Source organism: Tiliqua scincoides, chromosome 1, assembly GCF_035046505.1.
Source record: "Tiliqua scincoides isolate rTilSci1 chromosome 1, rTilSci1.hap2, whole genome shotgun sequence".
NCBI classification, from domain to species: Eukaryota; Metazoa; Chordata; class Lepidosauria; order Squamata; family Scincidae; genus Tiliqua; species Tiliqua scincoides.
The window spans coordinates 54,457,205-54,480,770 of NC_089821.1; the positions used below are offsets into that span (position 1 = coordinate 54,457,205).

Here is a 23,566-nt window from a genome sequence, read left to right on the forward strand (position 1 = left end):
AATTACACAGGCCTACAAAATTGAGGGTCAGAAAAGTTTTTCCCAAACTTTATGGTAGTTTGATATGAATTTGGGGTGCTGATTCCAAAAACAGCATCCATTTTGCCCTATCACATCTAGTTTTGGAGCCATGGTGTAGGCTTCCTCATGAGGAAGCTGCTTGAACCATTCACTAATGAGGCTCTACTATATCTCCAAAACTAGACATGATAGGGCAAAACAGATACTATTTTTGGAATCAGTACCCCAAATATACCCAGGAATTGGTGTAACGTTTAAGGAAGCAAAATGTGTGTTGGCCTGTGTTATTGGTCCTGTGAGTGATTGTGCTGGCAAGTGAATAAGAACAATACAGCACAATGACTGCTGGGTCAACATAATATCAATAGCCATATTTTATTAACCGATTCCATCATGCTGTCCCTCCAGGGAGCACCCACTGAACTTCTATCTCTCTCCCTCCCTCCCCTTCTCCTTTTTCTCCCACAACAATCCTGTGAGGTAGATTAAGCTGAGATACAACAGGCCCAAAGTCACCTAGGAAGCTCCAAGGCTGAGTGGGAAACAAAACCTAGGACCCCCAGCAATTAGTCTAACAGCCCAATCCTATGCATGTCTACTCAGAAGTTAAGTTCCATTGTGTTTAATGGGACCTACTTCCAGCAAAGTATGCATATGATTGCAGCCAAACACACTAACCACTATGATTTTCTCTGCAAGCTGCTTTGTGAACATTTTTGTTGAAATGTGGTGCATTATCAGGTTATAGTTTTGCACGTATGTGCAGGGATGATGAGCAACAGTAGACAAAGTACAATGTAAAAGACAACAGGCTTCAAAACAGGCTTGCTGTGTTTTGCACGAACTACTTGAAGGTTCTTGCTAAGGAACTGCATCAAGGAAACGTGGGAGGAGTGGAGCCTGAATGTCTCTTACAGAACTTTAATAAACATCAGTCTTAAACATCTTTGTCACTAGGGATAGCAAAGCCTCAGCAGCTCTTTGTTCAGGGCTATCATCCTAGCAAAATGGCAACTGACCTTCTCAATTCTCTTATACAGTACTATTTTAAAGCGAAAGTATAAGGCAAATGAAAGACTGAATATTTGGATGATTAAATGGATAGAATAGGCACATAATCATCCCAAACAGGCAATATACCATCTTTGGGAGGACTGTGCATGTTTCTGAATTCATACACAGTAGTGTTGCCTTTTATACTCGTAGCTTAAAAGCCATTTCTGCCCAACGTTGCATATATGCAATAGGGATCAAATCTGTGGGCTGGCAGAAATGGGCTAAAACAGGGGTGGCCTGCCTTTCAGCTTTAGGGCTCCTGGACCTTTAGTAGAAGAGTGAATTTCAGCAGCTGCTGAAATTCCCTCCTCTGCACAACTGTGAAGGTCCAGGACCACTAAAATTGAGAGAGTGACCACTCCTGCCTTAAAAAGAACTATTGCTACTATTGAATGGTTGATTTGTTTAAAAGACAGTAAAAAATTGCATCACTTTTCTGACAGGAAGCAACCCCCAAACACTGTACAGCAACACAAGGGGAAGGGGCAATGCAAGGCAGAAGAGAGCTGTGTCAGGACGCAGTAGGGGCAGTGCTGGAACAATGCATCCACTTGCCATCCATTCACACCATCTATGGAGCCAGCAGCTACGCCAGTATAAACCTGTATGCCAGTCATCTTAAATAAACTGTTTCACTAGGTTTGCTGCTGATACGCAGCATGATTGATTGAACTAGGCCCAGGTGCCTTGCCAGGATGTTATCTGTTCCCGGATGCAGGTAGGCATATCTATAGGATAGGAGCGCTCACCATGGACCAAGGTAAACTACAAAGTGAACAAAGCTTAGTTTTATAGGGTTGTGCTTTTGTAGTTAATCATTGCCAAGCGCTGGAAAGAACATGAAGCCTGCCTTCTTTTGGCAGGGAACCAGTTGTTAAAAGGATAGCTGGGTAACTACCATGATCCAGCTGGATTGGCTTCAGCCCCATCATCTCCTTTGTGGACTAGGATCTGATAGGTTGTTAAATCAAAGGAATTAATATTTCATCACCTGCAGTCACTTTTGAGATCTGGTTGGAAAGTCTGACCTTTTTCCTTTCTGCCCCATCAAAACCCTTTCCAACAGAGGTTTACATCTTGCCTAATGAGGTGTATTGTCAGTGCCAATGAACCATGATAGCCTTTTTATGAACTGTTCACTGAACAGCATCTTTCTGGCCTCTGGGCCATCTTGCAAAAGGCCATATGGTCCTCATGGAAGTTTAATTTCAATGAGAAAACCCATGAGCCAGTGTTACAATGACATTTGCCCCAAAACACTGCTTTAATGCCATCTGATTTAGGAGTCCAAATTATCCTGCTGCACTGCAGTGCCATTGGATATCTGCAATCATTTTACTTTGGTGTCTCTTGTGCTAGACTTATTTGTCCCATCAAATTCCCCTTTCAATCCAGAGAAACCATATGCCCACTTTAGGCTAATTAGCTCCCCACAGCCAAAAGATAGCCAAATTCTAGTTATGTGCACTACTGAACCCCACCACCAATGCAAAAGCAATTAGTAGGTAGCTCAGCTGTTCAGGCTACAGAATTCTTCCTTTCAATAGTCCTCAATCAGCAGTTTCTCTCACCACCCTAGTGACTCCTCAGCAGCTCCTGAGTAAGGCAGCCACGCACTCCAGACTCCACTAGTCTCAGTTCCTGGGCTGAGACAACCACATGCACCTCTCTTCCCTCCTCCACTCACTCACCTGTCTGGCAATGATTCTTTCACCTCATTACCAAGGTCCTCATTGTCTCTACTAGGTTGCAGTTGTGAACCACACCCACTGCAAGCCAAAGTTCTGGTTTTGACTTCCCACACCTGTCATAACAAGGGGCCACCACTGACACCATACACCAGGCCAAATCCTATCCAATTTTTCAGCACAGATGCAGCCCTGCCAATGGGGCACGTGCTGCATCCAGTGGTGGGGGTGCAATTGTAGAGACTTCCTCCAAGTTAGGGAACATTTGTTCCCTTTCCTTAAGGCTGTATTACAGCTGCACTAGAAAGTTGGATAGGACTGGGGGCCCAATCCTATTCAACTTTCCAGCTTGGGTGTAGCCACAGTGCAGACCTGTGGTAAGGGAACACATGTTCCCATACCCTGAGAAGGGTTCAGTGACTGCCCCTCCACCACAGGATACAGCGCCCACCCCACTGGCACAACTCCACCAGCACTAGAAAACTGGTTAGGATTGGGCCCTGGGGCCACCATCTCTGGGAGGGGGGATCTTCTGCATTTCCACTACACTATTTTACCCCTTCTTGAGAGATTTTTGTGCTGATGCCAGGCTGATTCATAGTTTATCAAGGGTAAACCGAGCTCTTATTCCTCTCCTACCATTCCCAGGAAGAAGCAGTTTTACCCTCTTCCAGTTCAAAGAAAGCTTTCTTCAGAAAACATTTGAACAATACACTAAACAGAAGGAAATGTAAGCAATTAAGGGCCCAATCCTATCCAACTTCCCAGCTTCAGTGTAGCCACACTGCAGGCCCGTGGTAAGGAAACAAATGTTACCATACCTTGAGAAGGCCCCAGTGACTGCTCCTCCACTATAGGATGCAGCACCCACCCCACTGGCACAACTGCACCAGGTTTGGGCTCTAAGAGTTGTGCAGCATCTTACATGCTAACCAAGAAGGGCCCAATCCTATCCAACTTTCTAGCTTCGATGCAACCTTAACTTACCCAGAGGTAAGGGAACAAATATTCCCATATCTTGAGGAGGCCTCTGTTACTGACTTCCCACCACAGGATGCAGTGCATGTCCCATTGGCACAGCTGCACTGGCACTGGAATATTGGATAGGATTGGGCCGACAGATAAGAGCCTATTTCACAAGATAGTGTGAAAGAGGTAGGATCCTGTTGGCAAAATCCATGCTACAATAACTCATGGAGGCTAAGGGCCCAATCCTATCCAATTTTCCAGTGCTGGTGCAGTTGTGCCAGTGAGGTGGGTGCTGCATCTTGTGGTGGAAGGGCAATCACTGGGGCCTTCTCAAAATATGGGAACATTTGTTCCCTTACCAGAGGCTCCATTGGGGCTACAATGGAGCTGGAAAGTTGGATAGGATTGGACCCACACAGCACTATCCATGTTTTCCTGGGAGTAAGCCCCATTGAATCTAATGAGACTTACTTCTGAGTAGACATGCACAGGTTTGGGCTCTAAGGGGGCAATCCCGTGCACACTTTCCTGGGAGGAAGCCCCACTGGCTCTAATGGGACTTACTTCTGAGTAGACATGCATAGGATTCGGCTCTAAGTTACACACTGCAGTGGAGGATAAGCTCACCCTTGCCCCATTGAGACCCTTCCTTAAGGAAAAGTGGAACCTGGCTGCTCTGGCCCACTCCTCCAGAATGAGACTTTTGGTGCTGTTGTTGAATTCATTGTGGACCTCTGTGATCCAGCTAATTGGAACTAACTTGGAAGCAGCAACATTGTCTGAAACCACAGGCAACTAGGAGCCAAGGAATCAACACGAGCACACACCGAGGCACCACCGGGTCTCATTCTGGAGGAGGGGAAGGGCTTTAATCCCAACAACAAACAACTTCAGAAACACGAAAGGGATAAGCGTCGCACTCTGCACAGCAGGGAGGAAAAGCCACTGCTCATACGTTCCGGATCCATAGGAAAAGCAGGATCACTGGCGGCTGTGGAGCCGGGAGACTCCCTGCTTGTCAGCAGCGCTGTAAGGCTGCTCGCTCTGCTGGGATGGACCGAGATAAAAAAAAAAACTCCCTGTGGTCAACGCTCCAAGCCCTGCAGTAAACTCCACCACGACGCCCCAGACTGCGATGGACAGCCACAAAAGACAGCACTCCTCCCCCCCCCGGACCGCAGGCGACAATGTTTGCAATGACCTGCAAAACTGAAATGCGCAAGTTCAGTTCATCTCCGGCAACTCCATGGAGTAAGATGAGAGTCTCGCTTGTACTATGCGGGTTTCTTTTAAAGAAAGGGGGCCAAGCGCTGTGGTCTCCGTACTTGGCCCTGCCGAAATTCAGAACCGATCCAGACCCCAATCCTAGGCCTGTCTACTCAGAAGTAAGGTCAATTATAATCAATGGGACTTACTGCCAGGAAAGTGTGGATAGGATTGCAGCCGGACAGCCCAATCCTATCCACACTTTTCTGGGAGTAAACCCTATTGACTCTGATAGAACTTACTTCTGAGTAGGCATGCATAGGATTGGGCTCTAAGGCTGCAATCCTATTCACACTTTCCTGGGAGTTAGCATGTTTAAGATTGGGTTCTAAGACTACAATCCTACCCACACTATCCTGGGAGTAAGCCCATTGACTCTGATGGGACGTACTTCTGAGTAGGCAAGCCTAGGATGGGGTGCGAATCCTTTATCCTTGTGCTGCTTCTGAGATGCTGCACACACTCTGATGATGATGATGAGATCCACTCACTCACCATGGGGGGGGGAAATGCTCACCGAACGATCTCCTGCGCTTAGGGGCCCTTTGTAAAAAACAAACAAAAGGTTTGCACTGCAGACACAAAGCCGTGTGCAACTGTACTTCCCAGCGGCCCAAATGCTGGGTGCAGAAGTGACTTCATCACGTTGCAAAGAAAGGAGGAAGGGATCCAGGGGGTCTGTGCTTGCACCAGTTCTCCTAAAGCGTTAAAAGCTCGGCCAGGACCACACCAACAAATGCAACTGCAGGGCGACTGCAAACAAAGGGAGCGGAGAGCTCTACGTGGGCCGGGATCAGGTTACTCCCCATCTCTTTAAATCTCTCCCCTCCCTCCCCCGCAGCCCGCGTTGACAGACAAGCGGCGCGACCCAATGGCAAGCAGCGGGGCTCTTTTGGCGCCCGGCCACTCTTCGCTCCGCCGCCAGTGCGGAAAGGGAGCGGGCGGGACGGCGCCCTGGGCAGAGCGGAGCCTCCGCCAATGGCAGGAGTGTTATTGCAGAGAAGTAGTATTATGCTAATCGGTGTTTTGCTCGGGCTCACTCGGTGAGAGCTTTAAAAGCGAGGCAGCTCCGGGCGGGCGGGGAGAAGAGGAGCTCGGCTGGAAGGGTGGGTGGTGCACCCAGGCGGAGTCGGGTGCAGGCAGGTTGGTGGCCCGCAGGACCCCGGCCCTTCTCTGCGGCGCTGCGGTTGGGACTTGCTGGGGCAGGGGAGGGCGCCCGGGGCAGCTGATCTCCTCCTCCACGCCCCCGCCGGGCCAAGGAACCTGCCACCCCCTCCGACCGTCACCATGTCCAACGTGCACCTCTCCAGCGCCTCTGCCCTGGAGCGCCTGGCTGCCCGCCGGACTTTCCCCCTGCACGCCCGCACCGGGGTGTGCAGGAACCTCTTCGGACCGGTGGACCACGACGAGCTGAACCGGGAGCTGAAGAGCAAGCTGCGGGAGATCTGCGAGGACGGCCAGAGGCGCTGGGACTACAACTTCCAGGCGGAGGAGCCGCTGCGGGGGCCGGGCAGGCTGCAGTGGGAGGAGGTGGAGGGCGACTCCGTGCCTGCTTTCTACCGGGAGACGCTGCAGGTGGGGAGGTGCCGCTTCCCGGTGCTGGTGGTCCGGTCCAAGTCTCCGCAGGAGTCCCCCTCCACCGACCCCAGCTCCAGAGACTGCACCCCGGGGACGGGGATCCCCTCTTCCGCGTCCCTGCTTAGCCCTCAGGGCAAGGCGGTGGCGTCGGAAAGCACTCGAGCGGGGGGCGAGGAGCGCCTCAACCAGGAGAACCGAACCGACCAGCTCAACAGCAGCAGCAGCAGCAGCTACTCAGGGATTATACTCAAGCCTGTCCCGTGCGCCCTGAAAAGGACATCCTCGGCCAGCGTCACTCAGATCACAGGTAGAACCCGCCGCCCTCGGTGCTTGCACTGCACCGTGCAGGGGGGTTGCCCCGTTTCCCCCTCCCTTCCCAGTCTCGTGCCTGCCCTGGAGGTTGTCTGAATGCCGCCCTAAGGGGGGGGGGAAACGCTGGCCGCGCTTCAGACTGCGCGCAGGTCCCCGGGGCTTGGCTTGGCTTGGCTGGGGAGGAAAGTGCTTACGCAGCACATCGCGCTCTCTGCAGCCAGCCAGCCAGCCCTTCTTTGCGACGTAAACAAACCCGGCGGCTGCAGGGCTGCTGGCTGGCGGACAGGGGGAGCCCAGAGCCCGGGCTCGGATCGTGTGCAGCGCTGCGCTGAGAGCGGCCAAGCAGGGCGGGCCCCTGGTGCGCGATTGTTTTTCGGACGCCCTTGCCTGCCTCTGCTGCTGGGGTGTGTCCCCTTCCCAGGCTTGGGCTGGAGTGGCTCTTAAGACTTTGTCTCTCTCTCTCTCCTTCTCCTCTCTCCCCCTCCGGGTTTCACTCCAGATTTCTTTGCTAAGCGCAAAAGAGTCCTAGACGCGAAAGTGCCCGGGGATTTCCCCAGCGCCTTGCCAGCCTCCGTCTCTGCAGTGCCCACCGAGCAGACGCCCCGGAAAAGGCTTCGATGAACGAGGTGAGACTGAGCTCCTCTGGGGTGGCTTGGCTGCTAGTCCAGCTTCATAAGACTTCAGCTTCCTTGGGAGGGCTAAAGGATCTGGGGAGGTTTCTAGCCCCCGTTAACCCATTCCTGCCCAGCCCACGGGTGTACACATTTGATCTCTGTTGCACAGTGGCGTAGTTAGAGGGGCTGCAAAGCACCAAGTCTTGCAGGGAGCCTCAGGGCAGCATGCAATGGGCTCCTCCCCTTCAGAGCAATTCCAGGAGGGGTGGGGTACCTAGAATGGCTCTAAGGGGAGGACGGTTTGCATGCTGTGGTGAGGCTCCCTGCAAGTCTTGGTGCTTTGCACCCCCTCTAACTACTGCTGCTGTTGTGTATGTGCAACATTGGGCAGAAATGGCTCCAAGGACTGGGGGAGGTTTCTAGCTTCCGTTAACGCATTTCTGCTCAGCCCACAGGTGTAAACATTTGTTCCCTGTTGTGTGTATACAACGTTGGACAGCTTTAATGTGGAAACTGGGATGGGTGGCTGGGTGGGTGGAGATGATGATGGGGCATCTACTCCAGCTTGGTTGGCATAGAGAGTTCAGTGATGTTCAGGGATAACACTTGCAAAATAGGTAGTGATTGGACAGAAATGGGGCCTGTGCCTCCAAAGAGGTGTAACTAGCTGGGACTTGCAAGAGAACAGACCTGACTGCCTAATTTCCCCTCCCTCTCACACCACTGTGGATCCAGAGTAACTTCCAGATGGTCACGTATTGCCTACTGAAGAAGCAAGAAAAAAAGCCCCCCCCCCATGCATGCGTGCACACAAGCATGCACAGGGCTCCCCTGCTATTGCTGACTCAGCTTCTTATTCTAGCAGGGAGGGGAGTCTGGGAGAGGTGGGGCAGTGTCTTGTAGAGTTCCTTCCAACAGCCTGTAATTTAAGCTGCTTCGTTCTGGGGGTGTGTCTGCTCTGTGCAAGTTTACTATATGTCTTCTCTCTGCAGATTTTGCACTAGAACACTGAAGCGATGTCGATGTTTCCGGAGCTCAAGGCCGTTCCCCTCCACACCTTAAAGGGAGGGGCAAGAGAGACCAGAGTTGGGGGAAGAAGAGTCTTCGGTCTGTTTGTTTCTCTTCCACTTGTGCCCCAGAAGGAACTACTTGTACCTCCATGTAGCAAAAGTGGCTCTGACTGCAAGCCACCTGACGGAGCAGTGTTAATTTACAACTGTGCAATGTATGTTTTATATAAAAAATGTATTATGCCTAATGTGAGTACACTGGCCAGAAGTGTAAAAGCTTTAAAGTCATTTATATAAATGTTTAATCTCTGCTGATTTCTCAGTGCAAAAAAATTGTATATTTGTACAAAAACAAACTTAAGAGTTATACTAACTTATATTTTCTATTTATGTCCAAAAGGTGGATAACTTTGGTTGGCATCCAGTAGTCTGTTTTTGTGTGTTCGGTTTTTTCTTATTTGGTTAAGCCAAAGGGCACTATATTTGCTTTTGTTATTTACAAAAAAATGTAAATTTATTTTTATAGTGGGTTTTTGCATTCACAAAAGTAGCTATGAATCAAAATTACTTAGTTATTACTTGAAAATCTGATACAATGGTCTCTGAGCCGGTCTGTACCACTGCCATTGCAAACTTATGCCACATTGTTAAAATAAAAAGGAATCAGATTTCAATCAACTTTCTTTGTTGTAGCTTTTTTTTATTCTCTCTCTCAGTACCTTAATGACTTGATTACAATATTGGCATTACTTTTTGCTTCTGAAAAACATGACCACAAATGAGATGCAACAATAGTTTCTTGGTTACATAGAGGGCAAAGGCTGCTTAAATTGTACCTTTTGGCTAGGAGACTGTTAGCACTCTAATCTGAATTAAGCATATCTACACAAAAGGGGGAGCTAATATGACACAACTACAGAAAGCTTAGATGTATACTGTAGCACTACCAGGAATAGAGCAGCAATCTTGAGGCTCATTTTTCTTCCAGGAAGGACTGTTGCAGTCAAGGTACATGTGCCAAAAGAAGCCCCCTCAACTACCCTTGAAATCAGTAGCACAAATGCCAAGTCTAGTGGCTGTCCTACTACTGAAGCCCTGAATTTTAAGTGAAGGTCATGCTTTCTGGGTTGCACTTCCTGATGTCTGGTTATTTGACAGAAACGAGAAAAATTAGTAGAGTAGATAGCAGTACAATATATACAAGACCCTCCTCACACCCATCAGGTCACCAGCATGCAACAACCTTGCCCTAACACATGGACTGCAAAGGAAAACCCCAATGTTCTCTAGAATTGTTACTCTTTCAATTGGCCTCTGTAGCTGTGCCTGTAATTACTGCTGCATGCTTGAAGTGCAAGGATTGACAATTAGTACAACTGGAGACCAAGGAGCCAATCCTATCCAATTTTCCAGTTCTGGTGCACCTGTTACAATGGGGCATGCACTTCATCTTGTGTTGGGGCAGTGGTCACAGAGGCCCCCTTCAGGCATGGGAACTTTTGTTGCTTTACCTTGGGGCTGCATTGCAGCCACACCAGTGCTGGAACATTGGACAGGATTGGGCCCCAACTCTCCTACCTGCTAGAGCTGATAAAAGCACAGCTGTGGAGACTGGTTGAGGAGTTGGTGATCTTTATGGCTCCTTATTTCTAGAGGGGAGAAGATCGTTTTTCAGAACCACTGACTTGCAGTATAAAGTTTCTTCATGAGGCTAAATTGTGTGCAGCTGCCAAGGGCACCACATGGTTGTAATTGACCCACTCCTTTGACTGCTTCCTGATGAACAGTGAGAAAGCCAATGCCAAGGTATAAGTAATGGGCTGAAAGTCACGATTTGTTCCTTACCTTCTCCCTCATCTCTATACTGTATGCCTTTCTTTTTAGAGAGAGCCACCGTTTTGCATAAGATCTCTTATTATTCTCACCCTGTTCCTGAATGCATTTCCTTGGCATCTTCTGCATCCTCCCCACCTTCTGAGGCTCAGTTGATGATGTGTGAGAGATCCTTTTCCTTAGTCACCCCCAACATGTGGAAACCCCTTCAGGAGATCCACTTGGCACCGTCAACAGCCATTCAAGGCATGGTAGGGTTTGGGTTGTTATAGCTGCTGGTCTGTGTGTTAATATTTGCTGTTTTTAATATTTTCATCTGCTTTTATTCTGCATTTTTTATGACGTGCATTTGACTGACTCGAAGTCTCCTTAAGCTTGCATGTGGTTGGAAATGGGGAAAATGCATTTTCTTAAATAAGACCTATTGAGTTCTATGGAAATTACTATGATTGTAGTTGATATGGAAAATCATGGCCATTAACATCTTGTTTTCATGGAACTGAAATCTTATACATAGAGATGGGTGAAAATGGTTTTATTTTTTCACAGATTTCTGTGTTTTCCAAAGTTAGAAATACAGAAAGCAGTGTGATGTGTTTTTATTCCAAGGGTAAATTAGATTTATAAACTAAAATTGCTTTAAAAGTGTACTCAGTAGCTGATATAGGTGGTATAGTGTCAGCAGTTGCAGCCACGTGCATATAGAGGTGTTAAGAGAATATGCAGATGTATTAGAATAGCAATTTTCAACCTTTTTCATATCATGGCACACTATTAAAATGGTCAAGGCACACCATCAGATTTTTGACGACAAGGCACACCATACTGCCAGTGGGGGGCTCACATCCCCCATTGGCCCCACTAATAAATGACCTTCCCCCAAATTCCGGTGGCGCACACCTCTGGACCACTCTCGGCAGTGTGCCATGGCACAGTGGTTGTAAATGGCTGTATTAGAATTTCTTTTTTACAAAAATGAGAAGTGCAGAAAGCGGTGTTATGTTTTTATTTTGCTATCGCCAAAAAAACCACAAAAAAACAAAAGCACCCACATCTACTTATACAGCCATTTGTATTCTACCTCTTGGTCAACCTTTGCTTGTTTTGTAGTAATGTTGAATTGCCACTTCTTGTGGCAAGTAATTTGGGTCACTTGGTTGCCATGAGATAAAAAAGAAGTCATAGCTTAGAGCAGAGAGCTTTTGTGCATCTTCTGTAAAACTGGGACTGATTTCTGTTATGCCTAGGATTGCACTGTAAATCTCATTGAAAGGTGGCCTGTTTTACACATTACAGACATGTTCCAAAGACAAAGTAAGTACCTAAGTGCTATAGATTTCAATGAGAGAGTAAGCGTGTGCATCTCTCTCTCTCTCTCTCTCTCTTCTCTCTGGGATCTACAATTGGGATCTCTTTTGCAATGGGACCTAAAATTGCTTCACATGGGCTGGATTATGTCCTTCTGTTAAGGTGTTTCCAGAAAGGACTGTGTTGTACAATGCAGCTGAATATCACTGACAAAACACTTGCAAATGTATACATCACACACCTAACTACCACTGAGTTATGACTGGCTGTGTTTATATATTTGTGTATTATGATAAGCATCACTGTGATTTGATTCCAAATTAGATATATAGGACCAGGGTGTTAAGGAAAGAATAAGAGTGTATTTCTGAGCCAGTTCACTCAGTGTCAGTTTTGCCATTGACTTGAATCATTGCAATCCACATAATGTGATCCTGTCATTATTCATATGAGGATAACTGCTCTTGCTGAAAAGTAGTATATCAGTATTCTTAATAATGCTCTTATAATAATAGTGATTAGTTACATATTATAATTGTAAGGATATCTCAGTGGCCAGCATTCTGCCCCACCTTACACACGCTCCTCTTGCAGAGAAGGCCTTGGCCAATGCTACCTTCTCAGAAGTGCCTTCAGATGCATTGACGTGTGCCATGCTTTGGCACACCCCTCACACCCCACTGCAAGGATTTGAACAGGCCGATTAAATCTCCTAGTGACCCGTTATTTACGGATCATTGGCACGATAAACCATAGTGGCTCTTCTGCTGTGTCAATCCACTCAGGGAGCTCTTAATCCTTAACACAATAGCCAAGAGCCATTCCGGTCTTGTCCACAATAGTTTATATCTTTACAAAATATTGCATCTGTTGTGCATGCTTCTAAAGGCCTCTGAAGAATTACCTCTCTCAGCCATAACTTTAAATCTTCCTGAACTTCAAAATCTTGGCCTTCCATAAGCTTTGTCTTAGCTTTCCCCCCCCCCCCCCCCACCCAAGAGCCTGATAACTTAAGGCTATGATCCTAAGCTACTTGGAGATAAGTTGCAATAAAATTATTGGTACTTTTTTCAAGGTAACCCTTCCAATAAAGGTATATAAATTTCTTTAAAGTAAGACCATTGAATTCAACAGAATTTTACTTTCACGTTTGAGGTGTGCTCGAAAAGCTCTTCTTAAACATCTTGAGATCAATGGAATTTACAGCCCCAGCTCAGAAGGAAAGAAATACCTTAGGAAGGCAGGTGTTTGTTTCCAGTGAGTAAGATAGTATGACAGCCCAAATCTTACTGAACACAATGAGCTTACTTCTGAGTAAAACAGCACCATTTTCAAGCACCTCTACATATGAGTAAAGGTGTTTGAAAACAGTGTTATTTTGTTATTTACACAGAAGTAGGCCAATTCTGTTCAGTAAGGTTGTCATCCTATTTTACTCACCGGAAGCAACCACCTGTACTTATGAGTACAATCCAGAGAAAGTCAAGCGCTTTTAAGTCTTGTTGATTTCAGTGGGAGAAACTTAAGCCTGAGTTCAATGGGAATTTAAAGCATTAACTTGGACCGAACTATGCCTATTGATTTCAATGGAAAAGTTTCAAAAAGGACCATAGTTCTAAAAACACATAACTTGATCAGGTGCACAGAAGTTTTCCCTAGATTGTTTTTAAAGTGCATAGGGTCAGGCTGTAAAATTATTAAGGAACACCATTTTAAAATAACACAGGCCAACACACATTTTGCTTCCTTAAACATTACACCAATTCCTGGGTATGTTTGGGGTGCCGATTCCAAAAATGGCATCCGTTTTGCCCTATCACATCTAGTTTTGGAGATATAGTATAGCCTCTTTAGTGAATGGTTCAAGCAGCTTCCTCATGAGGAAGCCTACACCATGGCTTCCTCATGAGGAAGCTGCTTGAACCATTCACTAATGAGGCTATATCTCTAAAACTAGATGTGATAGGGCAAAACGGATGCCATTTTTGGAATCGCCACCCCAAATTCATATCAAACCACCATAAAGTTTGAGGGTCAGAACCACCATATCAAACCACCACAAAACTGAGGGTCAGAAAAGTTTTTCCAAATTTTGTAGGCCTGTGTAATTGAAACATACGGCTCTGTGACTCAGGCACTAAATAAAACAGGCCAAAACCAATGAGTGGAGCTGTGTGTGTGTGATGGGGGGGGGGGAGAGATTCATTTCCTTGCTTTCTTTTCAATGTATGTCTACACCCAGCCCCTAATGAACTATGTTGTGCATTATGAAATAGTTCAACTGCATTAATATAAAGAGTCCAGACAGAGCTCTTATTCACCTAGCATGTCATAACACAATGTGAAATGTGTGATATTGTAGAAGGGCAATTGAGAAAATAGGCGATATTTCAAGATGACACACTGATTGATTTAAACTACATTAAAAGACTGGTATTCAGTTAAGCATAATGGGATGAAAGGCATTTTTATACAAAGTGATCACGTGCTTTTGTGCTTCCCACCCACATTTTACTAACCAGTAGAGGGCTAAATCCTATCCAACTTTCCAATGCCAGTGCAGCCACAATGCAGCCCTGAGAAAAGGGAACAAGCATTCCTTTACTTTGAGGATGCCTCCATGACTGTCTGCCTACTGCAGGATGCAGTGCATGCCTTGTTGGCATGGCTGCACCAGCGCTGGAAAATTGGATAGGACTTGGTCCTAATATGGTAATTGCTGTTGGCACAGCTTGGAATGGTGGAGTTTTGCCTTTGGATGTCTGATGATGTCTACATCAATTTAGGATGAAACATTTTTTAAGTCAGCAAACAACATTAGTTGTTTTTGAATTTTATGGCCGGTATACCCGGAGATTTTAACTATGAGCACTGTAGCCTCTGGCTATGATAATCTGAGAAACTATATAATTGCTGTATTCTTTGCGTGCTTTTTACTATGAGGATTCCAACTTAGCAGATTTTAAAGCTGTGTAGTTCAAACTGCCCGATCCTCAGCACGTCTTTTCTTAGAAATGTAGTAGTAGTAGTAGTAGTAATATAATAATAATAGTATTTATATACCACTTTTCAACAAAAAGTTCACAAAATGGTTTACAGAGAAAATCAAATAACTAATGGTTCCCTGTCCCAAAAGGGCTCACAACCTAAAAAATACAAAAGAACACCAGCATACAGCCACTAGAAAAGACACTGCTGTGGTGAGGAGGGCCAGTTACTCTCCCTCTGCTAAATAAAAGAGGAGCACCCACTTGAAAAAGTGCCTCTTACCCAGTTAGCAGAAATAAATCTAATTGAATCCAGTGGTTCTCAAACTTTTAGCACCAGGACCACTTTTTAGAATGAGAATTTGTCAGGACCCACTGGAAGTGATGTCATGACAAGAAGTGACATCATCAAGCAGGAAAATTTTTCACAATCCTAGGCTGCAATCCTACCCACACTAATCCAGGAGTAAGTCCCATTGACCATCATTGTTAAAAGAATATACATAGCAGCTTGTTAAAAGTACAGAGCTATAACATTCCCCCAAATGCAGTCACATCCCATGGTAGCATCAGATCTAATACACTAAAAATAAAAATACTGAAATGAAGGTGGATCCACCTGAAATGGACTCACGGCCCACCTAGGGGGTCCAGACCCACCGAAACACTGCAATGGGATTTATTTCCTGATAAGCATGCATGCAGGGTTGCATCCTTGGCAGGAAACGGGACTACAACCCCCGCACTTGCTTGGGAAGCCTACTCAGGACAAGCGATCCAAGCGAGTTCAGGCGGACTTCGGAGCGAAGGGGGTTTAGCCTCAGCCTCCGTCAAGTGGAGGTTGCTGAGAGCGCCCGCGACGGGGCTGAAGCCAGGCACGGAGAGCGAGGGCGCCGGGGAGTTTGCCCAGGTCAGGCCAGGACCAGCGCTGCGCTGGGAAAGCGGCGCGGCCGGGATTTCCGGCGTTCGGCTCTGTTCTGGGGCTTACGGTAAAGCCCTGGCGCGGCTGCTCCGTCCTCCTGCGCCCCGCTAAGATATTCATAGGCGGCACAGCGCTGACCCTGCGGGCCCCGCCCAGCCATTGCTGTCGGCGCCTCCCCAGCCCCTGCTCCCCTCCCCCCCGGCGGCTCCGGCTTCCCAGTGGCTCTGCCGAGCCCCTCCGTCGCAGGCTGCAGCGCACTCCGCTCGGATCGGTGGGCCCCGCTTCGGTGGAGAGGCGCTGAGATCCGGGGCTGCCGCTTCCCCCCAGATCACGGCGCTGTCTTTTGCAGAGAGGCTGGGGACGTTGGCTACCCTGTGGCGTAGCTAGAGGGGGTGCAGAGCATTAAGTGTTGCAGGGAGCCGCCCCGCGGCGTCATTGGAGCCATTCCGGGCTAGAGGGAGGAAAACGGAGGCGAATGCTCCAAAGGGGAGGGACAGGGTCCGCTTGCACGCCGCGGGGAGGCTCCCTGCAACACTTAATGCTCTGCACCCCCTGTAGCTACGCCACTGGGGTACACTCGCCGCCCACCGTGTTTGCTGGCGCGCTAAGGACCACTCTGTTGATGTCAGTGGGTGATGATGGTTACTGGTGATGGTCAATGGGCCGGAGGTTTTGGAAGGGCTGGTTTTGGAAGGCCCTGCTGAGCCCCTCGCTCGCTTGCAACCTGCAGGGAGGGAAATCGGTGAGAAAGAAAGAAAGAAAGAGGATCCGTCCCAGAATCCCTGCGATGCTGCTCTGGGAATCTTGGCGCTGATTCCTGCCCGCTTGGCTCGTCACCTTCCTTCTGTCTGCAGCGCGCTCTTGCTTTGGGAGCAGACTGTGCGAGCGTCTCTGGCTGTTGTGGGGCTGCTCAAAACGGCTCCCAAGCGATTATCCGCCAAATCTTCGGGCAGCCAGAGCTGGAGAGGCTTTGCTTAGCTGCAGCCTCGCAGAGGAGGGGCTTGAAAGGCGTTGGTAGTGGCGTGAGGCCTTGGACTCCTCTGCTTGAATGAAAGAAGCCTGATTTCTGGGTGCCCCCCCCCTTTTATTTAAAGCAAGGAGTCCGATGCCATGCCTTCTAAAGGACACTTCTAAGGATCCAGCACGTTGTATTGATTTTAAACAAATCCTCTCTGAAGGCTCCCTTCCATCTGCACGCTGCCCCCGGATTAAGTGCATGAATTTTCTCCTCAGTATAAAAGTAACATTGATTATCTCCAAACTGTATGATCACTTAATCAGAGGAATGGCTGATCTCATGCGCCTCTGTCAATGGCGTGGATTCGAGGCGATTTTGCCTTTTGAAAAGGAGGAGAGAAGAAGAAAAAAGCCCCCCCCCCCTTATTAAATGCCAACAATGCATGGAGGGAGGCAGCTGGATCCTCCAGGATTTACGGGCTTTTCTCTTGCTTTCATGCAAGCAGGTGTCTTTGGGCCTTCCATTGTCTCGGCTCACTCCCCCACCCCGCTAAGAATAGGAGCTTCTGAAATGAAAGATCCCTGTGCCCAGCCTACCAATACTTCAGATGGACCGGCTGCAGCCCTCCCCTAAGGTGCGAGAAGCCACCCTGGGGCTGTTATTAACTGACTTAGGAGCTCAGCTGCTCTCAAAGCATCCTATTTATCTGTACACAAAACGCCTGGTAAGCAGCTCCACAGCAAACCTGGATGTGCCCATAAATGCCCAAGATCTAGAGATACAATCATCTCGCTGTTCAGAAGCAAAAGTCAGGCTGTCTTCATGTTGGGTTGTTTGGGGTGTTTTGCACTTCCAGGATCTTTAACTCTTCCCTTGTTATCTTAGGCCACAGTCCAGCACAAGGTGAGGTCACACATGTGGGCTGAAAGCACACTGCACTACAAGCATTGATGGCTGGGTGTCCTCGATCTGCCAGTGTAACTCCTACCATCTCTGCAGTCACTTTATGCATCTGATGGAGTAAAGCTGTTGCCTGTACAAATAACTCTGTGAACCACTTAGGGCCTTTCAAGACAATGGTGTGTGTGTGTGGGGGGGGGGGGATGACAAAGATCTTGCACATAGCCCTGTGCTGGTGATAGAGCCAAACCTGTGTTAGCAGCATAATATCCTGTTCCCCAGAAAATAGGAAGTAAATTACAGGGTGGGGGATGGAGAGCAGGCAGGGACAGCCATACTTGCATTTGCCACTGCTTTAAAAAAAATGGGGTGGGGGAACATGCCCCATCAGTGGAGAGAAATGGCACACAGCCTTCTGAGAACTTTAACCATGGTAAAGAAAAGAATATCGAGCATCTGTCTTGTTTTTCACACCTCTATTCCATCTCAAGAGTGCTTGCATGTTGAAGTCTGGGGTACAAAAAAAAATTAAGTACATATATTTTTTTTAAATATATGTAATTATCAACAGTTAGCAAAATGGCATGGCAGGCTGGTGATGTGTTGTATGTCACTGGGACTAGCTAAAACTATCAAAAGAAGTCAGGAAGCTGAGGACCCTCCCATGTCCACCAAAAAAACTATCAGGGACTGATACATTCGTGACATACTGTACATTCATTATTTTTGGATTATGTTTTGTAAAAAGATACAACATGACAGCAGAGTAGATTGTCAGTAATGCCCAGCACACATCCACAATGCTTTTATTAGACACCATCTGTGTACTAGGTTTGTTACATGATGTGACAGTTCATAATATGGATTTAAGTGGCTGCATGTGCATATCCAATACAGTACATGAAAGTGACACTCTTTGGTGCGCAATCCAAACAGTATTCATTCTCTCAACCGATGTATTATCTGGAAGAAAAAATTGTTTTTCTTTCTCTCCACTGACAAAAATATTGTGGTTTGAGTGCTTTTCCCTGCAGCAGAAGCAACACATATTGATGAAAGGTTTAGCTTTTGCACAACAAACAAATAGCAGCTGTGATTCTTCGGAAATGATCTTGGAGAAAAATCTATGAATCTGTTGCTTGTATCTTTCCTGAATTGGGCCTGCTCCACTTTACAGCCACCTCTGAGCCTGGTTTTGCTTCCACCCTGCAGTCTCAGCTGGCATCTCTTGCAGGACCTAGTAACAAAGGGATGCACGTTTGTTGTGCCTGTACATTTCAAGGGGAGGCTGACTTGGAAATAGTTTTCCAAGTTGCTTGGTTTGAGGAAAAGAAAGGGGAGAGCTAACTTTTCCTCTCCCGGATCTCACTGGAAGGTGTGCCTCTCTTTCCTCAACTTTGACTGGCTACACCCTGCCTGGCAGTGCCTCCTTCTTATTCCCATCACAAAGCACACTGCCCCTATTCTTCTGGCCTTTGTAGCCATATGGCAAATCCATGTAGACACAGCCAACATCCATTTATTCAGGCACATAATGTCCCGCAACAGGGAACAATTGGAACTTTGTTTGCTTCTATTATTGATGCGAATGGGCGAGAAAGAAGGGGGGGAAGAGAGCGAAAGAGAAATCATTTAACTATAAGAGATATCCAGCTAATTATGAGCCATATGTGCCTTTAGTGTCAAAGCAATCCTATGAAGTTCATTTTAAACCTAGACTACTTTTATTAGGTGCAGAAGACAGATGTCCCCCCAGCCCCCCACAACAGTGCATGCATTAGAGGAAACCCATGTAGTGGAAATCTTGAAATATTTAACTGGGGCTTCTTCATTTGTCAGGGGACTTTAAAGTGCCATTTGTCACCAGGATATAGGCAATGGGTAGGGGGTGGGGATAGCAAAGTGACTAGATTGAGAATTCTTGCATTTTCAGGATGGGAGCATTTTCACATCTCCTAGAAATGTCAAACATTTTTCTGTAGGATTCATGTGACAATAAAATAATGGCATCAATTGGACTGATAGTCACCTTTGGAGCTAATAAGAACTAGTACTTTGTCTTTGCTCATTCTTCCAAGCACAGAGGTTACAATGTTCTTTGTGAAATATTTTCCTCGTATACAGCAGCCAGAAAGTGAATTTAGAATGTCCCTCCAGAGCCTTGGAAAGGAAGGAGTGTCCTTAAGTGATAATCCTACAGCACTTTCCCAAAGTGTTAGGCACACTGCAGGGAAATTAAGGAAAAGCTCGTTAGGGGAAAATGTTCATTCAACTACTCAAATACAAACTGACCCTCTTAGATCCAGAGAGAGAATATTTGGGTTTTTTAGAGATTGAAGCTCCTATGTGTAAATTAAATGGGTAAAAATCATATTGAATTTTTGAAAAAAAAATTAATCATGCCCTCTTTTTAATCAATTCCTGAATTAAAGAAACAAACATAAATGTGACCCAATACAGATAATATTTTGGGGGAAATTCATGACAGTAACCATTTCTCATTACTATAGTCTTTCCCTGGGTATATAATTTCTAATTTTGGAAAACTGATATCAGTGAATTATGGCTATAATCCTATACATACTTACATGAGAGTAAGTCCATTGAACTCAATGGGGCTCCCTTCTGAGTAGACTTGCATAGGATTGCACTGGAAAAGAGTTATATAGAGCATTTTTTTAACTGTTCCTCGCTATTCAGGGAATACTTCTTATGAAGGTTCAGTATAAAAATAATCCCACTTTTAATATGTGTTCCAGGAATTCACAGGTTAATCAGCCAGCTTACCAATCATTCGATTAGTACTTTCAGCTGCTTGTGTTAGTTTCTTGCTGGGGTCTTTCATCACTTCAGAATCAGATGTTTGACAGAGAGATTTGAGGTGAGGCCAAGGTCGAACTTTGTGCAAGATGTTCATTGTTAAAATTAATCAATCTTGAGCAGGGGAAAAATTGAACCAGGATATATACAGGGTAAATAATAACCCTAGTATGGTAATGATCTCACATTCCTTCTCCTCTGTCCTGAAAGATACCTTCCTAGATTCAAGAATCAGAAACTTCATCTTTGCTTAAAGGTTATTATTGGGGGGTGGGAGGGAACTGGTAGGTAGTATGTCACTCAGAAACCTAGGTACCCATCTGTGGTCTCTTTGGTAGTTGAATCAATACTGGGTTGGAATGGATATAGTGGCATGCCCCTGTCAATATATATAGAACTAATCAGGTTACTGCAGCTGGTCTGGCCTGTCCCTAATAGCCACCATTTTGCTTCAGCCTGTCTGCTCAATGGCCTGGTACAGCTGTCTCACCTACAGTTTGATTCACCAAAGACATGACCATAAAAATCCTCTTCCTGTTGTCCTTCTTCAGAATGACAATAGAAATCCCCCAAAGATGATCATGGCAATGTTGTTGGTCTTTCTTGTTCCTCTAATGGGGATGGGTGGCTATATTTCAAGATAACCCCTCTCCTCTGACTAATAAGATCAGAATTAGGAAGGTGTTTGTAAAAACTGCAACCAGACACTGGCACAGGATAGTTCTAGTGCAGAGGCTGAGCACTGCCTGAGTGGGAAACTGTGATGGATAAGAAGCACTTGGAACTCTACAGAGGAACAGTGGGGCAAACTGTATACAAGCAAGCACACAAACTCCTGAGGGGACTCTGGCAATAAGAACGATTGGTGATGACATTTCAGAGATCTTGGTACATTCTGTGGAGCAGGACTATGCGCTGCTCATAGACCTGTTTGTTATGGGCAATTTGGAGTAGTTTGTAGGTCTGTATATCTATTCCAGAATTGCTCTGGACATAAAAGAGGTGCCCATGTAAAGTCGGGATGGACTTTTGAAAGAGACATATCTGGTCACATCACCCTAATACAAAAGAAGTCAAATTGTCTATGCATCTTACCCCCCAGCATTGCCATCCACTTCTCCACCTTTGTTATTGCATAAAAATATCCCCTACTTGACTGTTCAGTAGAAAAAGTACCATGGCATCAATTCCTGGCTTTGAGTGCAATCCTCCTATCAGTTTTGCATATTAAGAAAAAAATAATTATGTGCAGGACTGGAGTGACTTCCAGGTACAATGAGCAGCTCTTGAAAGTGGAAAACGTAATTTAAAAAAGAAAGCCCCCAGTGACTACTTTGCACATGTGATAAAATATTTAGTGATCTGAGTGTTCAAGATATTCTGTTTTCCAGATTCTCAAGTCAGATTTGGATCACTGCATCCCATAATGCTCAAAGACATTTTAGACAGATCTCCTTCCCCACGTTTTAGCCCTCACTTTTGACTCTTTGCTTCCCTTTCCATCTTTTCTTTTAGCAGTTCACCCCAAATCCCTTAATAAATATTCAAAACAAGGGACACTACACAAAAATGTATAAGGGATCAGGACTCAGGCTGTAGAATTAGCATAACTGGCAACCATTATGGTGTTTGTTGTGGTCGTCCTGTTCTCATCTCACGTGGGTAGCATTAGTCAGATATTTGTTTCTTGCCTCCCCAATGGGTGGAATGTGTGGGGTTCCCATGAGGTCTCCCATTCAGGTATTGGCTAAACCCACATGCTTTAGCAGGACTGCTGCATCCAGTGGCTTTTCCCTCCATGCCCTTGGCCTCCTTCTAGTAGCTCTTTCAGGGTCCAGTTGGTCTGTTAATCATGTTAATCAATGTGTTATTCATTTGTGTCAACAGCCCATCAACCTTTGAAGATGCAAAGGTAATGACATTTTAAAAATTCAGCCTTCTTTAAAAATTCCTTATTGTTCTCCTTTGTTCTCATTGTGAAAGTAACCCATGTGAGTCCATGACTCAAGTTGGGAAAGAACATAAGGCCCCAGATACAATTCAAGCCAATAGCTCTTGCTTTTCATACTCCTGTGTTTGGCATCTGCCAAAAGAGCCTCGTTACACAACAAGAACAAGGCCTATATCCTCCTTCACATCTGGCTACCCTACCTTGCCAGGTCTGAGAGCACAGAGCAGATGCAAAATGCCATGTGTAGAAATAAGAGGAAAACCTCTGGATGAAACACCCACCCACACCCCATCAGGCCAAGTGACAGTCATGAAGCCTGATAATCTCAGAAATGAATTCATGGCTCAGTGAGTCCTACACACCTGCAGCTGGAGACACTGAACCTGGATAGCTTTGAACTGGTCACAGTCAACTAACATGGGCTGCAACATTAACTGCACAAACACAGTGGAGCTAGAGACCTCACTTCAGGGGGAAAAGTCTGGTTACTTCATTTTCACAGTTCCTGTTTGAAACTGTTTCCCCAAATAATCCCATATAAATCAGTATGGAGGTGAAAGGTACTAATGAGACTTCATCCTGAAAGCAGCTAGTTAATTTCACTTCTAAGGGAAAGACCTTTCTGAATCAATATCAATATTTCAGCTTTAAAAACAAAATAAAATATTTTTCTTCTTTTGGAGAAAAGAGGTACTTTGGATGCATGGTGCAGAGATTGGGGTGTTTCTCTTTATAGCAATAGGTACCTGTCTATTACTGATCACATTTCCAGGGGCCTGCTTTGAATGCTACAAAATCCTACAGCTTGAAATGCTACAAAACATTTTGTACAAAACCCAAACAACCACTTTGAGCAGATATCAAGGAGGGGCTCACAACATCATTCTGTGTACTGCAGACCATGACAACTCTGTAATACCACTGAAATCTCTAGAATGCAGTTATCTGCATGCAACCAGCCATTCTACATTGCAATAATCTAGAACATTGGTGCTCAATAGGTGGATCGCAATCTACCGGTAGATCGCAAGGCAAAATGAGTAGATCGCGGAGTGCCGACCCACCCCTTCAGGTGCCTCTGGGAGGAAACGCCGGGAGTAAGGCCCATTGTACTCAATGGGGCTTACTCCCAGGTAAGTGTGGCTAGGATTGCAGCCTCACAGCCTAATCCTAGGCATGTCTATTCAGGAGTAAGTCCTGTTATACTCAGTGGGGCTCAAAGTACACCAACATACATTGTACACATAAATGTTATATGTTATGATGGCGCAAACATTGTAAAAAAAACTCTGGTAGATCTCTGGGCCTTGCTGGGTTTCAAAGTAGCTCTCGAGCCAAAAAAGTGTGAGCACCCCTGATCTAGAACAATATGC

General features: G+C 46.2%; 1 protein-coding gene across 1 annotated transcript; it reads left to right on the forward strand.

The window, feature by feature from the left end:
* The first annotated feature begins 5,966 nt into the window (after positions 1-5,966).
* Positions 5,967-9,170, forward strand: CDKN1C (cyclin dependent kinase inhibitor 1C). Its single transcript, XM_066638744.1, has 3 exons — positions 5,967-6,885; positions 7,390-7,516; positions 8,497-9,170. The coding sequence occupies exons 1-2, from the start codon at positions 6,288-6,290 to the stop codon at positions 7,509-7,511; spliced, it is 720 nt and encodes a 239-aa protein (XP_066494841.1). The 5' UTR covers positions 5,967-6,287; the 3' UTR covers positions 7,512-7,516; positions 8,497-9,170.
* Positions 9,171-23,566: the final 14,396 nt, after the last annotated feature.